The 20,210-nt window shown below is 42.7% G+C and overlaps 2 protein-coding genes and 1 long non-coding RNA gene across 3 annotated transcripts; 2 read left to right on the plus strand and 1 right to left on the minus strand.

Annotated features, from left to right (window-relative positions):
* The first annotated feature begins 250 nt into the window (after positions 1–250).
* On the plus strand, positions 251–3,043 carry LOC120111737. Its single transcript, XM_039129615.1, has one exon. It carries the CDS (start codon positions 251–253, stop codon positions 3,041–3,043), a length of 2,793 nt encoding a protein of 930 aa, XP_038985543.1.
* A 3,977-nt stretch (positions 3,044–7,020) lies between these two features.
* LOC103721337 (receptor kinase-like protein Xa21) lies at positions 7,021–12,387 on the minus strand. The gene is made up of 2 exons (XM_008811505.4): positions 7,774–12,387; positions 7,021–7,597 (listed from the first exon to the last, which is right to left on the minus strand). Exons 1-2 carry the CDS (start codon positions 10,970–10,972, stop codon positions 7,182–7,184), a joined length of 3,615 nt encoding a protein of 1,204 aa, XP_008809727.2. The 5' UTR covers positions 10,973–12,387; the 3' UTR covers positions 7,021–7,181.
* A 5,611-nt stretch (positions 12,388–17,998) lies between these two features.
* On the plus strand, positions 17,999–19,783 carry LOC113463669. The gene is made up of 2 exons (XR_003388342.2): positions 17,999–18,829; positions 19,415–19,783. It is a non-coding gene; the product is annotated as an uncharacterized LOC113463669 (long non-coding RNA).
* Positions 19,784–20,210: the final 427 nt, after the last annotated feature.

The raw sequence follows: 20,210 nt of genomic DNA on the forward strand, positions 1-20,210 counted from the left end.
GAGAACTTGGTACTACTTGTTTGCAGCTACTTGTTGGCCTGCGTCTTATATTAATTTTCAGTTTGCAATAACTATTTGCTAGGGAGTAGTTTTAGTTTATATTGAGCATCTACTTTGCAATTGTGAATTCATTTCATGCATTAGGTCTACTTAGGAACCTTTTATAGTTGGTCGGCTCATACATTTTGTCATTCATTTTATGCATCTACGTAGTGGTCGTGTCGCATCTCATCCTGAGTCCCACCTAGACATGGATTCCAAAATTGAAACCCTACTAAAAGCTATCCACGACACTAATGCCCAAGTTCAAAAAACTAATACTCAAGTCCAAAATACCAATGCCCAAGTCCAAGCAAACAATGCCCAAATTCATGACTTAACCACAATATCCACCCAGGTTAATGCCCGACTCGATTCAATTGAGGCTTCACTTCAAAGGGTTATTGAATCCCAAAGAGATAGTACTCCCCATTTACCGGGTCTTGATGAGGACGACACCTTAGAACAAATCCTAGAACAACAAGGCTCGGTTCGGCAGGACAACTTTGATAATAGGTCTGTTCCAGGTCACCATTATGCCTTCCCTCGTCTTAGAGGACCTGGTCCCATTCCTCATGTTGATAAAGGTCACCGACATACCGTAGAACCCAGAGAACCTCGTGACCCTGATGAAGATATAATGCGAGGCATTAGGATTGAAGCCCCCACTTTTGATGGTCGTCTTGATCCAAAGGTCTTCTCCGATTGGCTACACGAAATGGACCACTTCTTTGAGTGGTACAATCTGTCGGAGGGAAAAAGGGTCCGATTCGCTAGAATGAAACTCCTTGGTCGAGCTAAGTTGTTTTGGCAAGATACTGAACAACTGTTAGCCAGGAGACATCAGCCTGCTATTACAGATTGGGTAGAAATGAAAGAAAAATTGAAAGAAAAATACCTTCCACTAAGTTATCAAGCTGACCTCCTAGATCGATGGAACAATTTACGACAAGGTAGCCGCACAGCTACTGATTACATCGCCCAATTTGATGAATTTATGATGCGAAGTAATATAGCTGAAGATGAACGTATGATCTTAAGCCGGTTTCGACGAGGCCTAAATGATGAGCTTAGGAAAGAACTTGTCCTTCGTGAAGTGGCCACCTTAGACCAAGCATATACATTTGTGCAAAACTACGAACAATTCTCCAAATCTATGTTTGCTAGGCGCCCTGACACCAGGCGTGTTCCCACTAGTGCCCAACCATCTGGACCCAGACCCCCAGTCGGTTCTGTCCCACCTAAACCCTTTTCTTCTCCACCTATCCAAAATCGAGATATTAAAGGCAAAGAAATTTTAGGTGAACCTCCAAAAACAAGCTCAAGAATTCAGTGCTTTAAATGCCAAGGGTTTGGTCATGTTGCCTCCCAATGTGCAAATCAGACCCTTGTTATTGATGCACATGAACAGAAGGATGACATAGATAATTTGGAGGAACAAATTTATGAGCCTAATTTAGATGATATTCAAGATGTCGAAGATGAACCCGAGGAAGAATCACACACTTTAGGTTGTATCCGACCTACTCCCCAGATAATTGCCCACGAACCTGACCGATCCACTATGAATGTAGTAAGGTGTGCAATTACCCAGCCTAAGGAGACTGATGACTGGAGACGAACCTCAATTTTCCACACTTACATTAAGTGCGGAGAAAAAGATTGTAAAGTTATCATTGATAGTGGGAGCTGCATTAATGCAATATCTTCCAGCATTGTCGCCCGCTTGGGTCTGACTCCTATGTCCCAACCTCAACCATATAAGGTTTCCTGGATCGACACGTCGTCCATTCACATTGAGGAACGGTGTCTTGTACCTATTCAAATCCTTTCTTATACAGACACCGTCTGGTGTGACGTACTCCCAATGGACGTAGGTCATCTGATATTAGGTAGACCTTGGTTGTTCGATCACGATGTCACCATCTACGGTCGAACTAACTCTTGCTCTTTTGTATTCCAGGGTAAAAAGATTAAGCTTAATCCTTTACGGCCCAAAACGCTAGATAAGAGTACGAACAAGAGTAAATCAAAGGGGAAGGAACTGCATATCCTTAATCCCACGGAATTTGAGAGGAACGTCTTTAAGGACTCTCCGGTGTTTGCCCTGCTAGTTAAAGAACTTCAGCCACATCTTAAAAGCACATTATCGGCTGAATCCCTCGCTATCCTCGAGGAGTTCAAAGAAGTTTTTCCTGAGGATCTCCCGGATCATTTACCCCCTTTGCGTGATATTCAGCACGCCATTGATCTAGTCCCGGGAGCTACCCTTCCTAACTTGCCCCATTATCGGATGAACCCTTCTGATCATGCAGAGCTCCTAAGGCAAATTAGCGAGCTTCTACAAAAGGGATTTATTCGGGAGAGTCTAAGTCCTTGTGCCGTACCTGCCCTCCTTACTCCAAAAAAAGATGGGACTTGGAGAATGTGTGTAGACAGCCGGGCTATTAATAGAATCACGGTCAAGTACCGTTTTCCTATTCCCCGGCTCGATGATATGTTGGATATGATGGCAGGTGCCACGATTTTCTCCAAGATTGACTTAAAAAGTGGCTACCATCAAATCCGGATTCGTCCAGGAGATGAATGGAAGACAGCATTTAAGACAAAAGATGGCCTCTATGAATGGCTGGTAATGCCTTTTGGCCTCTCAAACGCTCCTAGTACATTTATGCGAGTGATGACTCAAGTACTCCGGCCTTTCATGGGCAAATTTTTAGTCGTGTACTTTGACGATATCCTTATTTATAGCCAATCTAAAGAGCAACATTTAGGTCATTTAAGGCAAGTTTGTACGACTTTACGCAACGAGAGCCTCTATGCTAACCTTAAGAAGTGTTCATTTTTCACTACTCACGTCAACTTCTTACGGTATATAGTCTCCTCTGAGGGTTTATCTGCTGACCCTGTGAAAATCACTGCAATTGTTGAATGGCCTGAACCTAAGAATATTACTGACTCCGTAGTTTTTACGGCCTTGCCACATTTTACCGTCGTTTCATAAAGGGCTTCAGTACACTTATGTCACCTATCACAGATTGCCTTAAACGAGGTGATTTTCAGTGGACACGCGCAGCTGCTAACGCATTTAGTGCCATAAAGAAAAGAATGACGGAGGCGCCAGTTATGCGGCTCCCTGATTTTAGCAAAGTTTTTGAGGTGGAATGTGATGCATCTGGCTTAGGAATAGGTGGTGTGCTTAGTCAAGAACGTCATCCTATCGCCTATTTTAGTGAAAAGCTGAACGAGGCTAGACAAAGATATTCCACATATGACAAGGAATTTTATGCCATAGTCCAGGCCCTACGGTATTGGCGACATTATCTCCTTCCTAATGAATTTGTTCTCTATTCTGACCATGAAGCACTTCGTTTTCTTAATTCCCAGAAAAAACTTAATCATCGACATGCCAAGTGGGTTCAATTCCTCCAGGATTACACTTTTGTCCTTAAGCATATGTCAGGTGCCGCGAACAAAGCTGCTGATGCGTTAAGTCGTCGAGTAACTCTGTTGTCCGCCATGTCTGTTTCCATCACCGGTTTTGACAGACTTAAGCTCGATTACTTGTCTTGCCCAGATTTTGGCCAACTCTATAATGCCCTCGCTGATGGACAAGGACCTTTGATTGATGGTGTTTATCTTCAAGACGGGTACTTATTCAAAGCTTCCAAGCTCTGCATTCCGCAAACTTCCGTGCGCGATTTCTTGATATGGGAAGTACATGCCGGCGGTCTCGCTGGACATTTTGGCCGTGATAAGACCATAGAAGAAGTTGAACGTCAGTTTTTTTGGCCAAGTTTGAAACGGGATGTTGCTAAAATTGTGGGACAGTGTCGCACGTGTCAACTAGCTAAGCACAAAAAACAAAATACTGGCCTCTACACTCCATTACCTGTCCCAGATCGCCCTTGGCTTGACCTTAGTATCGACTTCGTGCTCGGCCTTCCTCGCACGTTTCGAAAACATGATTCCATTTTTGTGGTTGTGGATCGTTTTTCTAAAATGGCCCACTTCCTCCCTTGTTCCAAGACTTCTGATGCCTCTCGAGTAGCCAAGATATTTTTTGATGAGATTGTTAAGTTATATGGTCTACCGAAAACTATTGTATCCGATAGGGATGTCCGCTTCATGAGCTATTTTTGGAAAACCTTGTGGCATCTGGTTGGCACCAAACTTAGATTTTCTACTGCTTATCATCCTCAAACCGATGGTCAAACCGAAGTCGTCAACCGAAGTCTAGGTAACCTTCTGCGAAGTCTAGTAGGGGATCACAATCGTAACTGGGATTCTATTCTGCCTGTCGCCTAATTTGCATATAATTCGTCGGTCAATAGGTCTATCGGGATGAGTCCATTTGAAGTGGTCCATGGTTATAAAGCTCGCAAACCTGTAGATCTCCTACCTATGTCCCCCCATATTCGCATTTCTGAGTCTGCACATGCATTTGCACAACACATTCATAATCTGCATCAGGAAATTAGCAAGCGCATTCATATGAGTAATGCTCAATATAAGCTACAGGCTGATTCTCATAAGCGAGATAAACAATTTCAAACTGGGGATTATGTTATGATACGTATTCGGCCTGAGCGGTTTCCATCTGGAACCGTCAAGAAACTGCAGGCTCGTAGTGCTGGGCCCTTTCGGGTATTGCAACGAGTGGGTACTAATGCTTACGTTCTTGATCTTCCCTCTGATTTTGGTATTAGCTCCACTTTTAATATTGAGGATTTGGTTGCTTACAAGGGCCCCCTTTCTATTCCTACTGATCCTTTCGCTCAGCCTTCACTTGAGCTTGATGATACTCCTATTCTTGATTCCATACCATCTCCGTCCACTCTAGCTTTACCACCAGCACAAAAAGAACATATTGATGCCATTTTAGATGAGCAGACTGTTTCTACCAGAGATGGGGGTGTTCAGCGTTTCCTGGTTCGTTGGCGAGGACGCCCGGAGTCTGATACTACATGGATTACTCGTGCGGAGTTACAGCGCGTTGACCCAGATCTTTTGGAGTACTACCAGAGTCATTCGTCGGGGTCGACTTCTTCTTACCCGGGGGGAGTTGGTGCGGACACGAGTACTGGACTGATTATTTTGCAGGATCATGGTTGTCGCAGGAAGACGGTCCAGCCACTTTCGTTGTGGCTGGATTGATTGATGTCATTTTTATTATTTATTTTATGTGGGTAGGATTAGTTTGCATATTGTCTTTTGAGGGCCTCTTTCGAATTGTTTTCTTCATAGGGACTTATTTGTTATTTGGTGGCCCTACATATATAGGGCATGCATTTGCTTAATTTTTAATGAATGAATTCCAGAAAATTAGCCTTCTTCTTCTTCCTCCTCCTCTCCTCTTTCTTCTTCTTCCCCTCTTCTTCTCCTCTTTCACGCTGCCTTCCATCTTTTACATCCGTTCTGCGTCAGGGCTTTGCTTCAGAATTTATTTAGTTCTGTATACCTGGGGATGCAAATGATATATAATAGGCTGTTAACCTGATTCATTGGTCATTTAATGAGGGGAATCTGGATTTGAGAAAGTAGTCTAAGTAGATCTAAATCTGCAAAATGCCATGCAATTATGGTCAGATTTGGTTTTAGTCGGAATATTTCAAGAAACTGAAAACCAATCACACGTACCCACTTCATTGTCTGAGAGTTTTCAAGGAACCCTGTATCACCTACTCCGCATTTCACGATCTCATCTTCATCTTCATCTCCATCTCCATCAAGAACATTTTTTGGACTCAAAACTAACAAGAAGAGCCCTTAAGGGGCGAGCAGGACGCTCGGAGTCTCGCTCCTACCCGGCGGGCTCTGGTACGCGTTCTGCCGTTCCATAATTGCCCCTGCCGGTTCCCCAAATCCAGTGCCGGTACGCTTCACTGGTTCCTCTATTTTTGAATTACTTCGCCCGACCCCAATTAATTAACTTTCTGCCTGCAAGCTATTTGTTTCCTGGGCTCTGAAGACCTGGTATGTTGGAGTCTCGTGTTTGATGTATTTGCTGATATACCTCATCTCTACCACTCAGCGGTACTTTCATTTTACCGTGCATCTAATCTTTTTTATATCTATCTCTATACCTCATAACTTGTATCCTGCTCGCTAACATGCTCGTCGGGAAAAAAAATCCCTCCTTGAAAATGTTTGAATTAATCTCTGCTGTCTAAGATTCTCCTGTGGAAGCAAAATTTGTTCAATAATTTACAACTGATTATCTTTATATAGATCAGCTATGGAAGTAATTCTGCTTTCTTAGTATTACTTATTATAATTTTGATTTCTATATGCACAATGCATGCTTCCAAATATGCACACATTTATTTTATTTAAAAATATAGATCCATTCCATTTATATGTACAACAATGTTATATTATTTGCTTTGCATATTAATTTTACAGAGATGTTTTGTATTATAATTTTATGTAAGTTTTAATGGGTTAGTGCCAGCTTAAAGTAACTTAACACAGTCATCCTTGTGTAGCACAATTATCCTTGTGTTCTTAAAGCTTAAATAGGATTAAAAACTGGTGGTGGGATTTGAGCCATGATCTCTTGGTATGCCTTTCTCACCGAGGGGAGCAATATTCCTTTCATTGTTTCTAATCTCTCACTCCTGATGGTGGAACACAAAAGCGTTTAATCAGGCTTCATTTTGATTCAATATTACCCATAATAGGTGTTGTGGTTGAAATTTGGCCTGAGGGTGACCACGCAGGAGGTGGTCGAGAAGACGCCGGCTGGGTGGAACACAAAAGCATTGAATCAGCTTTCATTTTGATTCAATATTACCCAGAATAGGATATAGGTTCAGCACACAATCGTGAGTCTCTGACATGGAAATGATGATGTGTAGAGTTGGATTTCATTACGCTCTTGAAATTGAATATAGAAGTTGATTCTTTGAGTAAGTCCTTTTAAGATTACCAAAACAAAATGCACAATGTAGAAAAGCAGAAATCCTTTTTGATATCAACTTTAAATTATTCCCAATCTATGCTTGCTCGCTTAAGTACATAATCTATTGATAGGCCACCCTTATTAAGAAAAAAGAGAAAGAAAAAGCATAAGATTACATCAAGCTCCCTTCTTACATAAACAAACTAGAAAAGTAGAAATACATATATAACTGAACTTTCTACTCGTTATGAGGTAGATTTGCCCCCTCTTCAAAGATTTCGACCACCGATAACCTGTCTTTAACTGCCTTGAGTTTATTGGCAACATCTCGCATGTCCATTCGTTCTTTAGGCGATTCTTTCGAGCACGAAAGCCCAATTCCAATTAATGAAGTAATGCATCTCCTCATTCTCATCCTGGCAGCATTTTCATTTCTACCGTTGTTATTAGCTTCTTCGCATTCTTCTTGCAGGATCTGGAGATCCAAAATCTCCATGATTCCTTCTGGAAAAGCTGTGTCGACAAATTTATGAAGATTTAGACCATCCTTGAACATGTCGTCTGTAGGTTTCTTTCCCGTAAGCGTCTCTAGCAAGAGTATTCCATAGCTATATACGTCTCCCTGCGTAGAGATTTTGCTGCCCATCGCATATTCTGCATTTCATTGGTACATCGGTTGCAGAGTAATTGATATATAGTTTAGAAATGAAGATAATTTTTCAATCAAACAAAACATAGACTTATGTCATGAAGTAATCCATATAGTTATCTGCAATTTCATTCAAGTATGCATATGAAAGAGAGATGAGAGAATATTTTTGAGCTCTTACCCGGTGCGACATATCCGATGGATCCTTTTATCCCCATCCAACTTGTTGAATTCTCAGATGTTGCAGAGCTGGAAGTAGGGAGAAACTTTGCTAAGCCAAAATCACCCACATGGGCAGTCATATCATTGTCAAGAAGAATGTTGCTTGGCTTGAGATCACAATGAACAACGGGCACTGCATTGCCGTGATGTAAATAGTTCAAACCAGAGGCCACATCGATGACTATGTTTAACCTTTGAGTAAGGTTCAGCTTCTTTGCCTGGTCATGTTCGGGAGCTTTTGGATGCAACCACTCTTCTAGGCTCCCATTAGGCATGTATTCAAAGACTAGAGCTTTAAAGTCATTACCTCTTGAATCAACAGTCGAGCATGAAGTAATGATCTTAACAAGATTCCTGTGGCGCATGTTTCTTAAGGCTTCACATTCGGCACTGAAACTCTTTAGCGCTCCAATTTGATGAAGGTTGAATACCTTCACGATGATGGTATTCTCTTCAAGATCTATTTTCCCTTTATACACCGAACCAAAACTTCCGATGCCGACCAAGTTGTCTGAAGAGAAGCCATTAGTTGCTCTGTGGATGTCCGCATAAGATAATTTCTTGTACTTGCCCTCCATATTGGAGACAGAGTGAGATTTTTCCCCCGTCTTCCTTTGTCGACAAAGAATGGCCAGCAAACACAGCATAAGGACTATGGCGGCACCTGCAACTGGTATTGTAACCTTGAGGAACATCCTCTTTGAAGCTTTGATAGAGCAAGGCGGCAGCTGCCAATTGGGATCACCTCCACAGAGCCTCCTATTCCCAAGGATAGAAATTTCGGTGGCATTATCGAAAATACCACCCTCTGGGACTTCGCCCTCAAGATCATTGAATGAAAGATTAAGATAATGAAGAGAACGAAGAGACTTGAAGAAATCTGGAATTGGCCCGGATAAGTTGTTTCGAGAAAGATCCAAGTCCACCATGCCTTTCAAGGATCCAAGTCCTTGAGGAATGCCGCCTTCAAAAAAGTTGCCTTGCATGTATAGGTGTTCCAAGAGCTGGCAAGCACCTAAGGTGGAAGGGATGTCACCGGACAATCGGTTCTCGGAGACATCTAAACGATCAAGGTTAATCAAGTTGTCTACTTCCATTGGCATAGGCCCGGTGAGATAATTATGCGACAGGTCCAAATATTGTGCAAGATTAGAAATGCTGACGAGTTCCCTTGGTATGCTTCCAAGGAAAGCATTGTGGGAAAGGTTTAATACTCCCAACTTTCTGCAATTTCCCAAGATTGCAGGGATATTGCCGCTCAGTTCATTTTCTTGCATATAAAGCTCGTTCAATTGAGCAAGGTTGCCAATAGTAGAGGGGATCGGTCCCGATAATTTGTTTCCTGATAAGTACATCACATGTAAGTTCTGAAGCTTTCCTATGGTCTCTGGAATTTCTCCCATGAAAAGGTTTTGATCTAGGTAAAGCACAGTTAGGCTAACAAGATTCCCTATCTCTGCAGGAATGGGCCCAGATATTTGATTTTTCCCAATCAATAGCCACTCAAGCTGTGTGGAGAGATTGCCTACCAAACTAGGCAGTCGGCCCTCAAATTGGTTTTGGTACAAGCTTAATCTCTCCAATAAGCTACAATTAGTCAGAGAAGAGAAGAAGCTCCAGTCATGGGCTTCGAGCTGATTCCAGCCAATGTACAAATAGCGCAGGTTTTGTAGGGATCCTAGATTGGAAGGCACCAATCCACTGAATGAATTATTGGAAAGATCAAGCATCTGAAGCCCGGAAGCATTGCATAATGAAACTGGAATTGGTCCATGGAATTGGTTCCCTTGCATGACCAAGTTTTGGAGGTTAGGAAGAGTGAGGCCCATATTCGGTGGAAGTGTCCCGGAGAGCCTATTGCTCGCCACACCAAAATAGGTGAGCGACGAGCGGTTGTAAAGAGAAGGTGGGATTTGGCCAGACAAGTTGTTGATGGTCAAATCCAGCTCTTGTAGGTCGGGGATGTTGCCTAGGCTTTCTGGAATGCTTCCCACCAAGTTATTGCTAGCAAGATAAAGATACTGGAGAGAGGAGAAGTTCCCCAATGAAGACGGGATGCCTCCTGAAAGTTGGTTCAGAGACAGCCCGAGGAAAAAAAGGCTCGAGGGGGTGGCTAAGAAAGGTGGCAAACCTCCTATCAGATGGTTCTTTGCTAGATCAATATAGAAGAGGGATGAGCTGCTACCTAATGATCGGGGGATCTCTCCCGTGAGACTGTTGAATGATAGGTCAAGATATTGAAGGGATAAGCTGGTTCCTAGCAAAGAAGGGATGCCTCCCGTCAGACTATTGTAGGATAAGTTGAGATATGCAATTGGGCTGCTACCTAGCATGGGTGGAATTTCGCCAGTGAGGTTATTGTTTGATAGATCAAGAGCATGCAAAGAAGAGCTATTTCCTAGCAATTGTGGGATTACTCCAGCAAGGTTGTTATCTGATAGGAGAAGAACACTAAGGAATGAGTTGTTGGCCAGGAATGGTGGAATGCTTCCTGTGAGACGATTGCCTGAAAGATCAACCTGGGTGGGCGATGGGCTACGTCCCAACAAAGGAGGAATGCAGCCTGTGAGATTGTTATTGCTTAGAAAGAGGTTGTCAAGATTTTGAAGGGAGCTGAAGTCGGTGGGAATTTCTCCACTGAGTTTGTTGTAATCTAAACTAAGGGTTTGGAGGTTCAAACACTGACCAAGATTGGACGGGATTTCCCCTTCAAGAGAGTTCATACTTAGGTTAAGGTACTGAAGTCGAGAGAGACGACCTAGCTCTTGTGGGATGTGTCCGTTGAGTAGGTTATTCGGTAGATAGATTCTTCTAAGAAAGGTGAGGTTGGATACGTCGGGTGATATGACGCCTGTGAGGTTGAGGGAATCAAGGACCAAAGCCGTGACCCTTTGTGGGTGTCGCCGGCCACAAGTGACGCCCAACCACCTACAGCAATTGTGGGATTCGTTTCTCCAGGAGGTCAAGGCTCCAAGAGGGTCGGATAGCAATGACTTGAAGGCAAGGAGAGCTAGCTTGTCGGTGGCAATGTTTGGGAGGATGGGATCAGGAGCAGCAGCAGCTAGTGCGGAGTAGGAGTGCAAGGAGCATAAGCTGAAGAGAAGGATGAGAGCTATTGGCTGGAGTACTCTAATATTGTTTACTTGTGGAAGATCCATTTGATAAGAGTGGGTAGAGAGGTATGGTTGGTTGAACTAAGGCAGCGTGGATTAACTCTATGGAGGAGATGCCTTTTTATAAGAATGGATCTGCAGACGCGATAATGAATATGGTAGAGGCTGCTCTTTTGGAAAAGGGAGTTCTCCCGTCCAAACTAGAAGATTCTGAGAGTAGCGTTGATTGGAAGAGGAGGGCGTCGACGGAATGGGGGAGTTAGAGTAGGAGAAGAGACCTCGAATTTGTGTGAACACAAAAGTTTGGTTTCCAAGCAGAAGACTTGGCTGGGTCGACCTACTTGTGGAGGATCCTTTTGATAAGAGTAGTGGAGCTGCTTTTTCTTGAAAAGGAAGTTAATGCATCGATCGTGTCATCCATTCTTTCCAAAAGAAAAGGATGGCGAGAAGAATGGAGTCATGGAAGTGAGGATGAAAATGGCAAAAACGTTTCCTGTGGAGCTAAGAATATTATAGTCCAAACTAGAAGAAGAGACCTGCAATTTGTGTGGATATAAAAGTTTTGTTTTAGAGTAGAAGATTTGGTTGAGTAGACCTACTTGTGGAAGATCCATTTGATAAGAGTGGGGAGTTACTTTTGGTTAAACTAACGTAGCATGGATCAACTTTATGGCGGAGCTACTTTTTTTTTTAAGTAAGGAACTTATTGCATCGATCATGTCACGCATTCTTTCCAAACTACAAGACTTGGGAATTATGTTGACTCGGTAGGAGAATAGACCTCTAATTTGTGTGAACACAAGTTTTGTTTCCAAGCAGAAGACTTGGCTAAGTAGACCTACTTTTGGAAGATCCTTTTGATAAGAGCAGCGAAGCTGCCTTTTCTTAAAAAGAAACTTAATGCATCGATCATGTCATGCATTCTTTCCAAAAGAAAAAGAAAAATGTCGGTCATGTCGTGCAAAAGATGGTGAGAAGAATGGAGTCATGGGAGTGAGGATGAAAATGGAAAAGAGTATTATAGTCCAAACTAGAAGACTTGGGAATTGTGTTTACTAGAATAGGACAGCATCGAAGCAATGGGAGACCTAGTAGAAAAAGAGACCTTTAATTTGTGTGAACATAAAAATTTTCCTTCCAAGCAGAAGACTTGGTTAAGTAGACCTACTTGCGGAAGATCCATTTGATAAGAGTAGGGAGATATTGCTGGTTAATATATTCATCTTTCTTAAACATATTTTCAAGTTTCTATTGCAAATAAATTTGTAGGGCCATCTTCATAATCGATAAGATATCATAGTTCATATTTGTTACGAACTTTAACCCGTTGGCAGAGGATCGTTTTCATTGGATGTTAGTTTCAAGGTGTCGATTGGCCCCCATTTCTAGAGGCAGTCATAGCAATCTGAGAACCTTTAAAAATTTATATCTTTTTTCTTAAAATATACATATAAATAGTTAAAATACTAAATATCACGCCCCGAACCCACCACCCGGGTCCGGTACGCGACCGGCCGCATGAGCCCTAGAGCAATGCCCTAAAGATCATGTAAGGCCTAAGATAAACAAAAAATCCAATAAATCCATAACTAATTAATTGATTCAAATTGACAAATCCAACATGTTCAGATAATCAAATTGGTTCAATTACAAAAGCTTTCAATGTTCATTGATATCAAGATAAACTAACTAACTAATGACTCTCATACTCGCACTCTGCGCTCATCCCATCCATGTCTTTGCATCCTGCAACTCTGAAAAAAAAATAAGAAGGGAGGTGAGCTTTACAGTCCAGTAAGAATTTCTACACATCCATACCAACACAATAATAATATGAATTTGAAAAACCACGACAAATCGATGCACATTTCATGAAATCATAAACAGTTTCCAAAAGGCTCAAATAATCAATATAAGTATGTACGTCAAATATCAATGAAGGTCCAGCCACATAGGAATGATATAGCATATGATAGCTCATAAATCTTCATTACTATTTACAATGCTTTTTCTTTCCATTCTCTATTAACTTGATCCGAATCAATTATCTTTCTGACTTTGGGCTACATCCCGGTCACGTTTCCGGCCTGTGATGGGGCAATCGATAGTATCACATTTCCGACCTGTGATGGGGCAATCGATAGTATCACATTTCCAGCCTATGACGGGGCAATCGATAGAATCACATTTTCAGCCTGTGACGGGGCAATCGATAGTATCACATTTCCAGCCTGTGACAGGGCAATCAATAATATCACATTTCCAGCCTATGATGGGGCAATCAATAATAACGAGATAAGCCCAAAGTTCCTGTTCATTTAATCAATTCGCAAACACACATCAATCCCTTTTTCCACTTTATTTTCAACCTAGACTAACCATGGTCACGTTTCCGGCCCGTGACAGGGCAATCAATATAATATGGTTAGTCCATACCACCACATTCATAAATCCGATTATGCAGGTATAGGTTATACACATACATGTATCCATTATAATACCAATCACAAGCCAACACGATCAAAATATAATTTAATATAAAACTATTTTTGCTTTATCTCGATCATAGCATATTAGCATATATGGTGCAAAAATATTTATATCATGCAGAATTGGCGTACAAGGATTCTTACTCTTTGTTGAAAACTCAGACAAACTAATCACCGCCCTCATAGCGATCTATGAACCGGAATGCGCATGACTCCACCCAACATCCTTTCGTCCAATAGATTGTTCCCCTACAGAATCAAGACAATATTAAAAGTTACCCAAGATATCTGACAACCCAAAGCTCTCTATGGATCCTCTCAAGGGTCTACAAGTATCTAGTACCCCAAGACTAACCAACAATTCATGATCTCCCTGAATTAAATTAGAGAGAAAACAGACTAATAAGAGACAGCAACTAGAGGGAGAAGATAAAATAACAAAGAAGAGAGAGAGTTGGCTCTCTCTCTCTCCCTCTCTTCCTTCTTCTTCCCGTCAATAAAACAACAAAGAAGAGAGAGAGTTGGCTCTCTCTCTCTCTCCCTCTTCCTTCCTCCTTCCCGACGGAAAGGAGGAGAGTGCTTGGTAGCCGGCGGCCCATGGCCGGCGACACCCCATGGTGGTGCCACGCCCGGCGACGGCCGGCCGGAACAGAAGGGGAGAAGGCCGAACAGAGGCTCGGCTTTCCCCATCAGCCCAGCGGCTTTCCGTCCACATTCCTAAGAAAATAATAGCCAAAGACGAAGGAGAAGAAGGAGAGGGTGCTCACCTTACCTCCGGCGAGTTCCTCCGGCAAGATCGGCGGTGAACAACCCAAGTTTCTCACGGATCCCTTTTTTTTTCCTTTTTCTTTTGAACGGCACTCGGTTGATGCCCTAGGATGAGGAGAAAGGGATCTTTGTATAGATGGAGATTGGTTCCATTTAGGTAAGATTTAATCCCCCTTTTTCCTCTTTTTTTTTTTCCTCTTGCGTCGGATTCGGGGAGGGGTTGAAACAGGGGAGGGAGAAGACCCTGTTCGGGAGTCTCCCTCCCCTTCACATGAGTCGGGCCGGTGCTGTGGTTAACGGGCCGGGCTGGCTCAAAAATGTGGCTCTTACACTAAATGATATGATTGGATTCATATTTTATAATAAAGCTATATTCATCAAAATATTTTTATATTAAAGCATAATTTTTATAACACATATGCTGATTCATAAATTTAAGAAAAGTATAATATTTCCACAAGCAAATTTTATGTATGAAAAATATGATCATTTGAAAAATAATGAGTGAAACATTTACTTACCTATTTCATCTTAGACTATCAAACTTTACTAGACAATTTAGTTAACCCTATTAAAAACATTAAAAGTGAAATTAATGTCTGTTTGATGTTTTTAATCGAATAATAAGAAATATGGATGGTTAGTCGGATGATAGCATTTGATGATTCTGAGTAGGTCAGGTCTGAGCGATTCGATCAATAAATCATAGGGCATGGAGTCAATTAGAGCCAAAGTCGTTTAACATAACTCATCATTAGTGGGTTCTATAGACACTTGACAAGGCTGGGTGATCGATCCAGTAGGCGACTTGTGCACAGGTCAGTTTAGGGCCTCTTTTCGGAGATCAACTCAAGTTTGTAGATCAGATCGACAGAACCTGACATCGGGTTCCTTTGATCTTCTAGAGAGAGAAAGTAGAGAGAGGAGAGAGGAGAAAGGAAGAAGAGAGAGTCTTTCATCTCTCCTCTTTTCTTCTTGGATTAAGGGGGTGGAGGCCACCAAGCGGCCGACTCCTGTGACGGCGGCCCAAGGCGATATCTTTGCCAAGGCATCGCCGGCGACAATGGTCGGCTGGCGCAAGAAAGAAAAAAGGAAGAGGATCATCAGCGAATCGATCAACTCAGCCTGATCATGGCTATTTTTCTAACCCACAACCATATGATCTCAGGGGTCCCCATGGGCGGCAAGGCTCGGCCTCTTTTCGGTGGCCAGTGGCGGCGAGCACAGGAGGAAGAAGCACTGAAACAAGGCACCCCTATTTTGGATTAAATTTCGGCGATTAGCCGGCTCAAACCCAAGTAAGGACTGCTATAAACCTAGGAAAGAAGGAGAGGAAGGCAGGCAACACTCATCTCGGTCCGGTGAGGTTCCTATGGTCCTTTTCGGCGACAAATCAGAGAGAAGATTTGGAAAAGAATCATCGAGATGGGTGGTGATTCCTGGAGAAATCGATGATGGCTTTCAATGGAGTTAAATATGCAAAGTTCCAGAGTTCTACTCGAACTTTGATTGCCTGGATATCTTCAATTTCTACTGGAATCAGAGGAGGAAGAAGACTCCTATCTCTGCTGGATCATGATACAGGGCATGGTGGCTTTAGGCCTAGCCTCTTCAGACCGGCTCGCAAGCCCAAGGAAGCACCAAGAAAAACTGGGTTATTATAGTAATGATCTTAACAAGATTTATCTGTCGCATGTTTCTTAAGGCTTGGCGTTGAAACTCTTTAGCGCTCCAATTTGATGAAGGTTGAATACCTTCACGGTGATGGCATTCTCTTCAAGATCTACTTTTCTTTTATACACGGTGTTGGGGGAATGCAAGTTCCCCCGAGTACATGAGAGCCTTGCCGGTACGGGATCGGACGACGGCCGACCTCGGACGGCCGAACTTGATGCCCGTCTTCAGAACGCCCGACCTGAAGGGCGCCCGACCCCGGGAGTCGGACTCCACCGACTCGCAGGATCACGCCTTAGGCGGCTTACTCCACAATTAATGCGTCTGACCTCTGCACGCCTTAGGCGGCTTACTCAACAATTAATGCGCCTGGTCCCAGGACACCTCAGGCGGCTTACGCCATAATTAATGCGTATGGCCTTCGCAAATCTTCGGCCTGCTCTACAATAAATGCATGGCTCCCGGCTGTCTGCAAATCTCTAGATCGCTCTCGCAAATCTCCGGCCTGCTCTACAATAAATGCATGGCTCCCGGCTGTTTGCAAATCTCCAGATCGTCACATCGAGCCAGCTCGGTTGCAAGGCAATTTCTGATTCCGACCTCGACATAGCATTAACTTCCGCAGCCATGCATCAATTCAGGCAGTGTACCTGATTGTATGATGACTCACCCCATCACATCACAGGTAACCCAGTATCCCCTTATAAAAGGGATACCCCGCTACCTTAGCGAAAAAGGCACTCCCTCTCTCTGGAGTGGATATTCCACCTTCTACTTTTGCCCCCCTCAGACTTAGCCATCGGAGGGCCGGCGCCGGAAAACCCGGCTACCGGCTTTTTGCAGGTTCTCCCCGGAGGACGCCGCCCGCCGACGGACCGTCGCCGCCCGCGCCAGCTTCTTCTCGCCGGAGCCCCTGTCTTTCCGGTCCAGTGGTCGCCCCCGGGCCCAGTTTCCAGCAACACACGGAACTAAAACTTTCGGTGCCAACCAAGTTGTCCGAAGAGAAGCCATTAGCTGCTTTGTGGATATCCGCATAAGATAATTTCTTGTACTTGGGGGGAGATTTTTCACCTGCCCTTTGTGGTCAACAAAAAATATTTGCAACCGTCTAATGATCAGAAACAGGCTTTCTGAAAAATCAAATTCATAACACAATTGGAAATGGCATTTCTATTTTCTAAGTTGTTCATAAATAAGTACCTAATTGAATAAACCTCAAACAGGACTAAACCAGTTCTTTAACGGTCAACTATGGTGTATCAGCGGAGAACTCTTTTTTTCATACTTCATTTTGAAAGTTATCTGATTCTTTACTCGCTCGTGCCAAATAACTGCTCATTCTCTTCGTCACATGTAAAACTAGAAGCTTATGCTCGGAAAGGAAATTCTTGCTGCAAAAGCACCTCGATCAGCTATCAAAAAGAAGTTGATGAGCCTGAAGTTGGCCAAGAAATACAAAGCATAAATCACTTGCTCAGAAGGACCAACAAAATTGGTCTTAAGCCTGCAAGTTGAGTACCCTCCCATGAGGTATGGCAATTTATACAAAACATGGACCAAAAAAATGATAAACCTACAAATGAACCCCATTGGAACACATTATGAGTTATTACATTCAAAAACAAAAGAAAAGAAAATATTAAACTTGTAACAATTAATTGACAGATTGGGGGCTACAAAACTGTACCTGGAACTCGAAGCAATTCAAATTCCAGCCACAAACATTTTTTTATTGTGCTAAGTGGAAGGATTAGCGAACGGTCCTATTCTGGACTAAGCCACAGAGGAGTTGGACCTGTTTTATATACTTAAAAGGACATCAATGAGACTCCCATTAGATGATGAATAAAATATTTAACAATTTAAAAAATAAAAATATATTTTTTAGAAAATATTGAGGATTTATATGGTTAGTTTCTGCGAACCATACGATGACATCAAGGATACGATGCTGAGGCCCTACAAATTGCTTGGACATGTTTGCATCCACGCGTTCTCAGAAAGCAATTGTGCCAAGACCAGTTGCGGGTCTCCCCGCTCCTTTCAGCGAGTGGTTTCACACTTTCTCATCACGTCAGAATGCAGCATCTCAGTATTCTTTTGTCAGAATCTAGGAAAAATGAGACCAAGCGACCAGCGAAAAGGAAGAGACAACTAGCAGAACCGGTAGTGATCTTTTCCTGAAACGATCCAAGACTTGGCCAAAATAAAAACCTTCTTCCGATGCCATGCTAAAGGTATTTCGAATTAGCTGCGATCTGGCTAGGTCAAATCAATATTTCTTCTCCGTGGCATGGGACACGATTATTCCGTAAAGCGGACCAGAGATGCTTTTCCTGGGACACAATGCTTTGTTCTCTCGAGTCTTTAGGACTTCAGGAGGTAGGCAGTAGGTGGACATACCATCACTTGTAGACTCCACCAAGTCATCCACCCATGAGCTAAAGGACCATGAAAATGCAATTTTCTCCCGCCTACGTACCTCGTGTCTGTTTCCAGCTTCCGCTTCTTTTACCCCATGGAGCGTGTTCGGACCGACATTATTGCTCCAGCGGAAGAAAAACAGCATCTTCCACACTTGTTCAGGGGAAAGAAACCATTCTAAAGACGCGGATGAAGTCATTCTTTCATGACTGATTCAACGAAGACTTCCTTCTTCCATCTCTCTCTTCTGTCTCTAGAGTTTATTTCTTAGAGATAGTGATTGCCTCCTACCTCCTAATTCTATTTTCCGGCAGGACAGCGCTTTCCTGGAAGTTTCTTATAGACTGTCGTCGACAACCTGCTTGCCTAATGCCTACAAGTAGGAAGTGTTCGCGGATGTTGGACGGGGCAAGTTTCGTGGTTGGGAATAGGATGGCTTGGAAGGCTCTTCACATTCTCTCCATGCTCCTGCTACTTTCAAGCACTACTCTCGTCTCCCTTGCCCGTGATACCGGCGTTGTAGCAAGCCCACCTTCGCCACTACGTCGTGAGTATCCCCAACTAATGATTTAATCTCTATTCACAGGTTTTTTTACGCCAAAAATGCTTTAGTAACTCGAAATATCACTCAGGCGGGGTGGTGTGTTCTCGCTCCTCCCTTTGAATTGGTAACGTGCATGAACTATACTATACCATTTAATGAAGCAAGGTAGCAATTTTTCTGAGTTATCGTAGCATGACTCTAGTTTGTACAAAACAGCGAACGCCAGGTGATCGCGGCAGGGATGAGGGCCATGTAATTGGGTGGCCGGTAGAGCCCTAGGTCAACACGACTTGCCGGATTGGGTTCATATTTTGAGCAGCCAGACTTGGGCTTTAGATATCTCGATTGGCCCTGGAACCAACTCGGGTATGGCGCAGTCGGACAAAACTCATTAATGTATATGGGGCCGTTATTTGTTTCATTTAGGTGAATTAAATTTTAATTATTAATATATAACAAAGCCGCATCGACTTTGATGGTGTGCCAAGTTGTGATTCCAATAAAAAGAACCGCCATGTGTTTTCACGCTATCAGAGCCATTTCTAATCTTTATTTTTAAGCATTTATTTTTCACTATAATTGATGCAGAGAAGGAAGGACCCGGCGCGAATCTTCCCTGTGCAGCAAATCACATCACAGGTCATCCATGCCCTTCGTCCGGGGGCTCGAAAAACCATGCGTTTAACGCGCAACCCCCCCCAGTTGTTCGCCAAATGTATACAAAGGGATGCAAAAGTATTTATAGCTGCCGTAGATGACGCTAGAATTCAATCCCAAAGAACATGCAAGAACGGTCTTTTATCGTGTGTATTCTCGCGCGCCGGCATATATATATCTGGCCAAAATAAATTTCCTCAATCCTCCTCTCCGTTAATACTATGTTTCAAACAATTCAAATATAAAGGTTTAGTAATTTGAGTTTTGAACTAAAAATAAATTTGAAATGCTTTGGCCTGATTTCGAGATGCAGCTGATCTATAAAGTTCTGCGTTGAATTGCTAATATGATTCTTTGATTCAGTAAATGATTGTTGGATCAGGACATATATGATCATATAGACTTGCTTTCATCCCTTGTGCGGATGGCTAAAATGATTTCATAGATTGCAGCTCCATTGATCTAGCGTCGGGCACCTGGATGCATGCATAAGAGAGGATTTTCAGAGTATCTGAACCTAAATACTTCACATGAAAGACAAAAAGGAGTCAAACTAAAGATCTACACTTTGATATTGATCTATAATGTTTAATTTTCTTTTAAATCCGGAAATAGCTTATTTGTCAGTCTTCAATCATGCAACGTTTAGTCCAAAATTTAATGTATGGTATGAAATCTTTCTCATAAATCTGCAACCGAGTTTATCAAGTTATTAACTTGCCACGTG

The sequence above is a fragment of the Phoenix dactylifera genome, chromosome 8 (genome assembly GCF_009389715.1).
Source record: "Phoenix dactylifera cultivar Barhee BC4 chromosome 8, palm_55x_up_171113_PBpolish2nd_filt_p, whole genome shotgun sequence".
Taxonomy (NCBI): domain Eukaryota; kingdom Viridiplantae; phylum Streptophyta; class Magnoliopsida; order Arecales; family Arecaceae; genus Phoenix; species Phoenix dactylifera.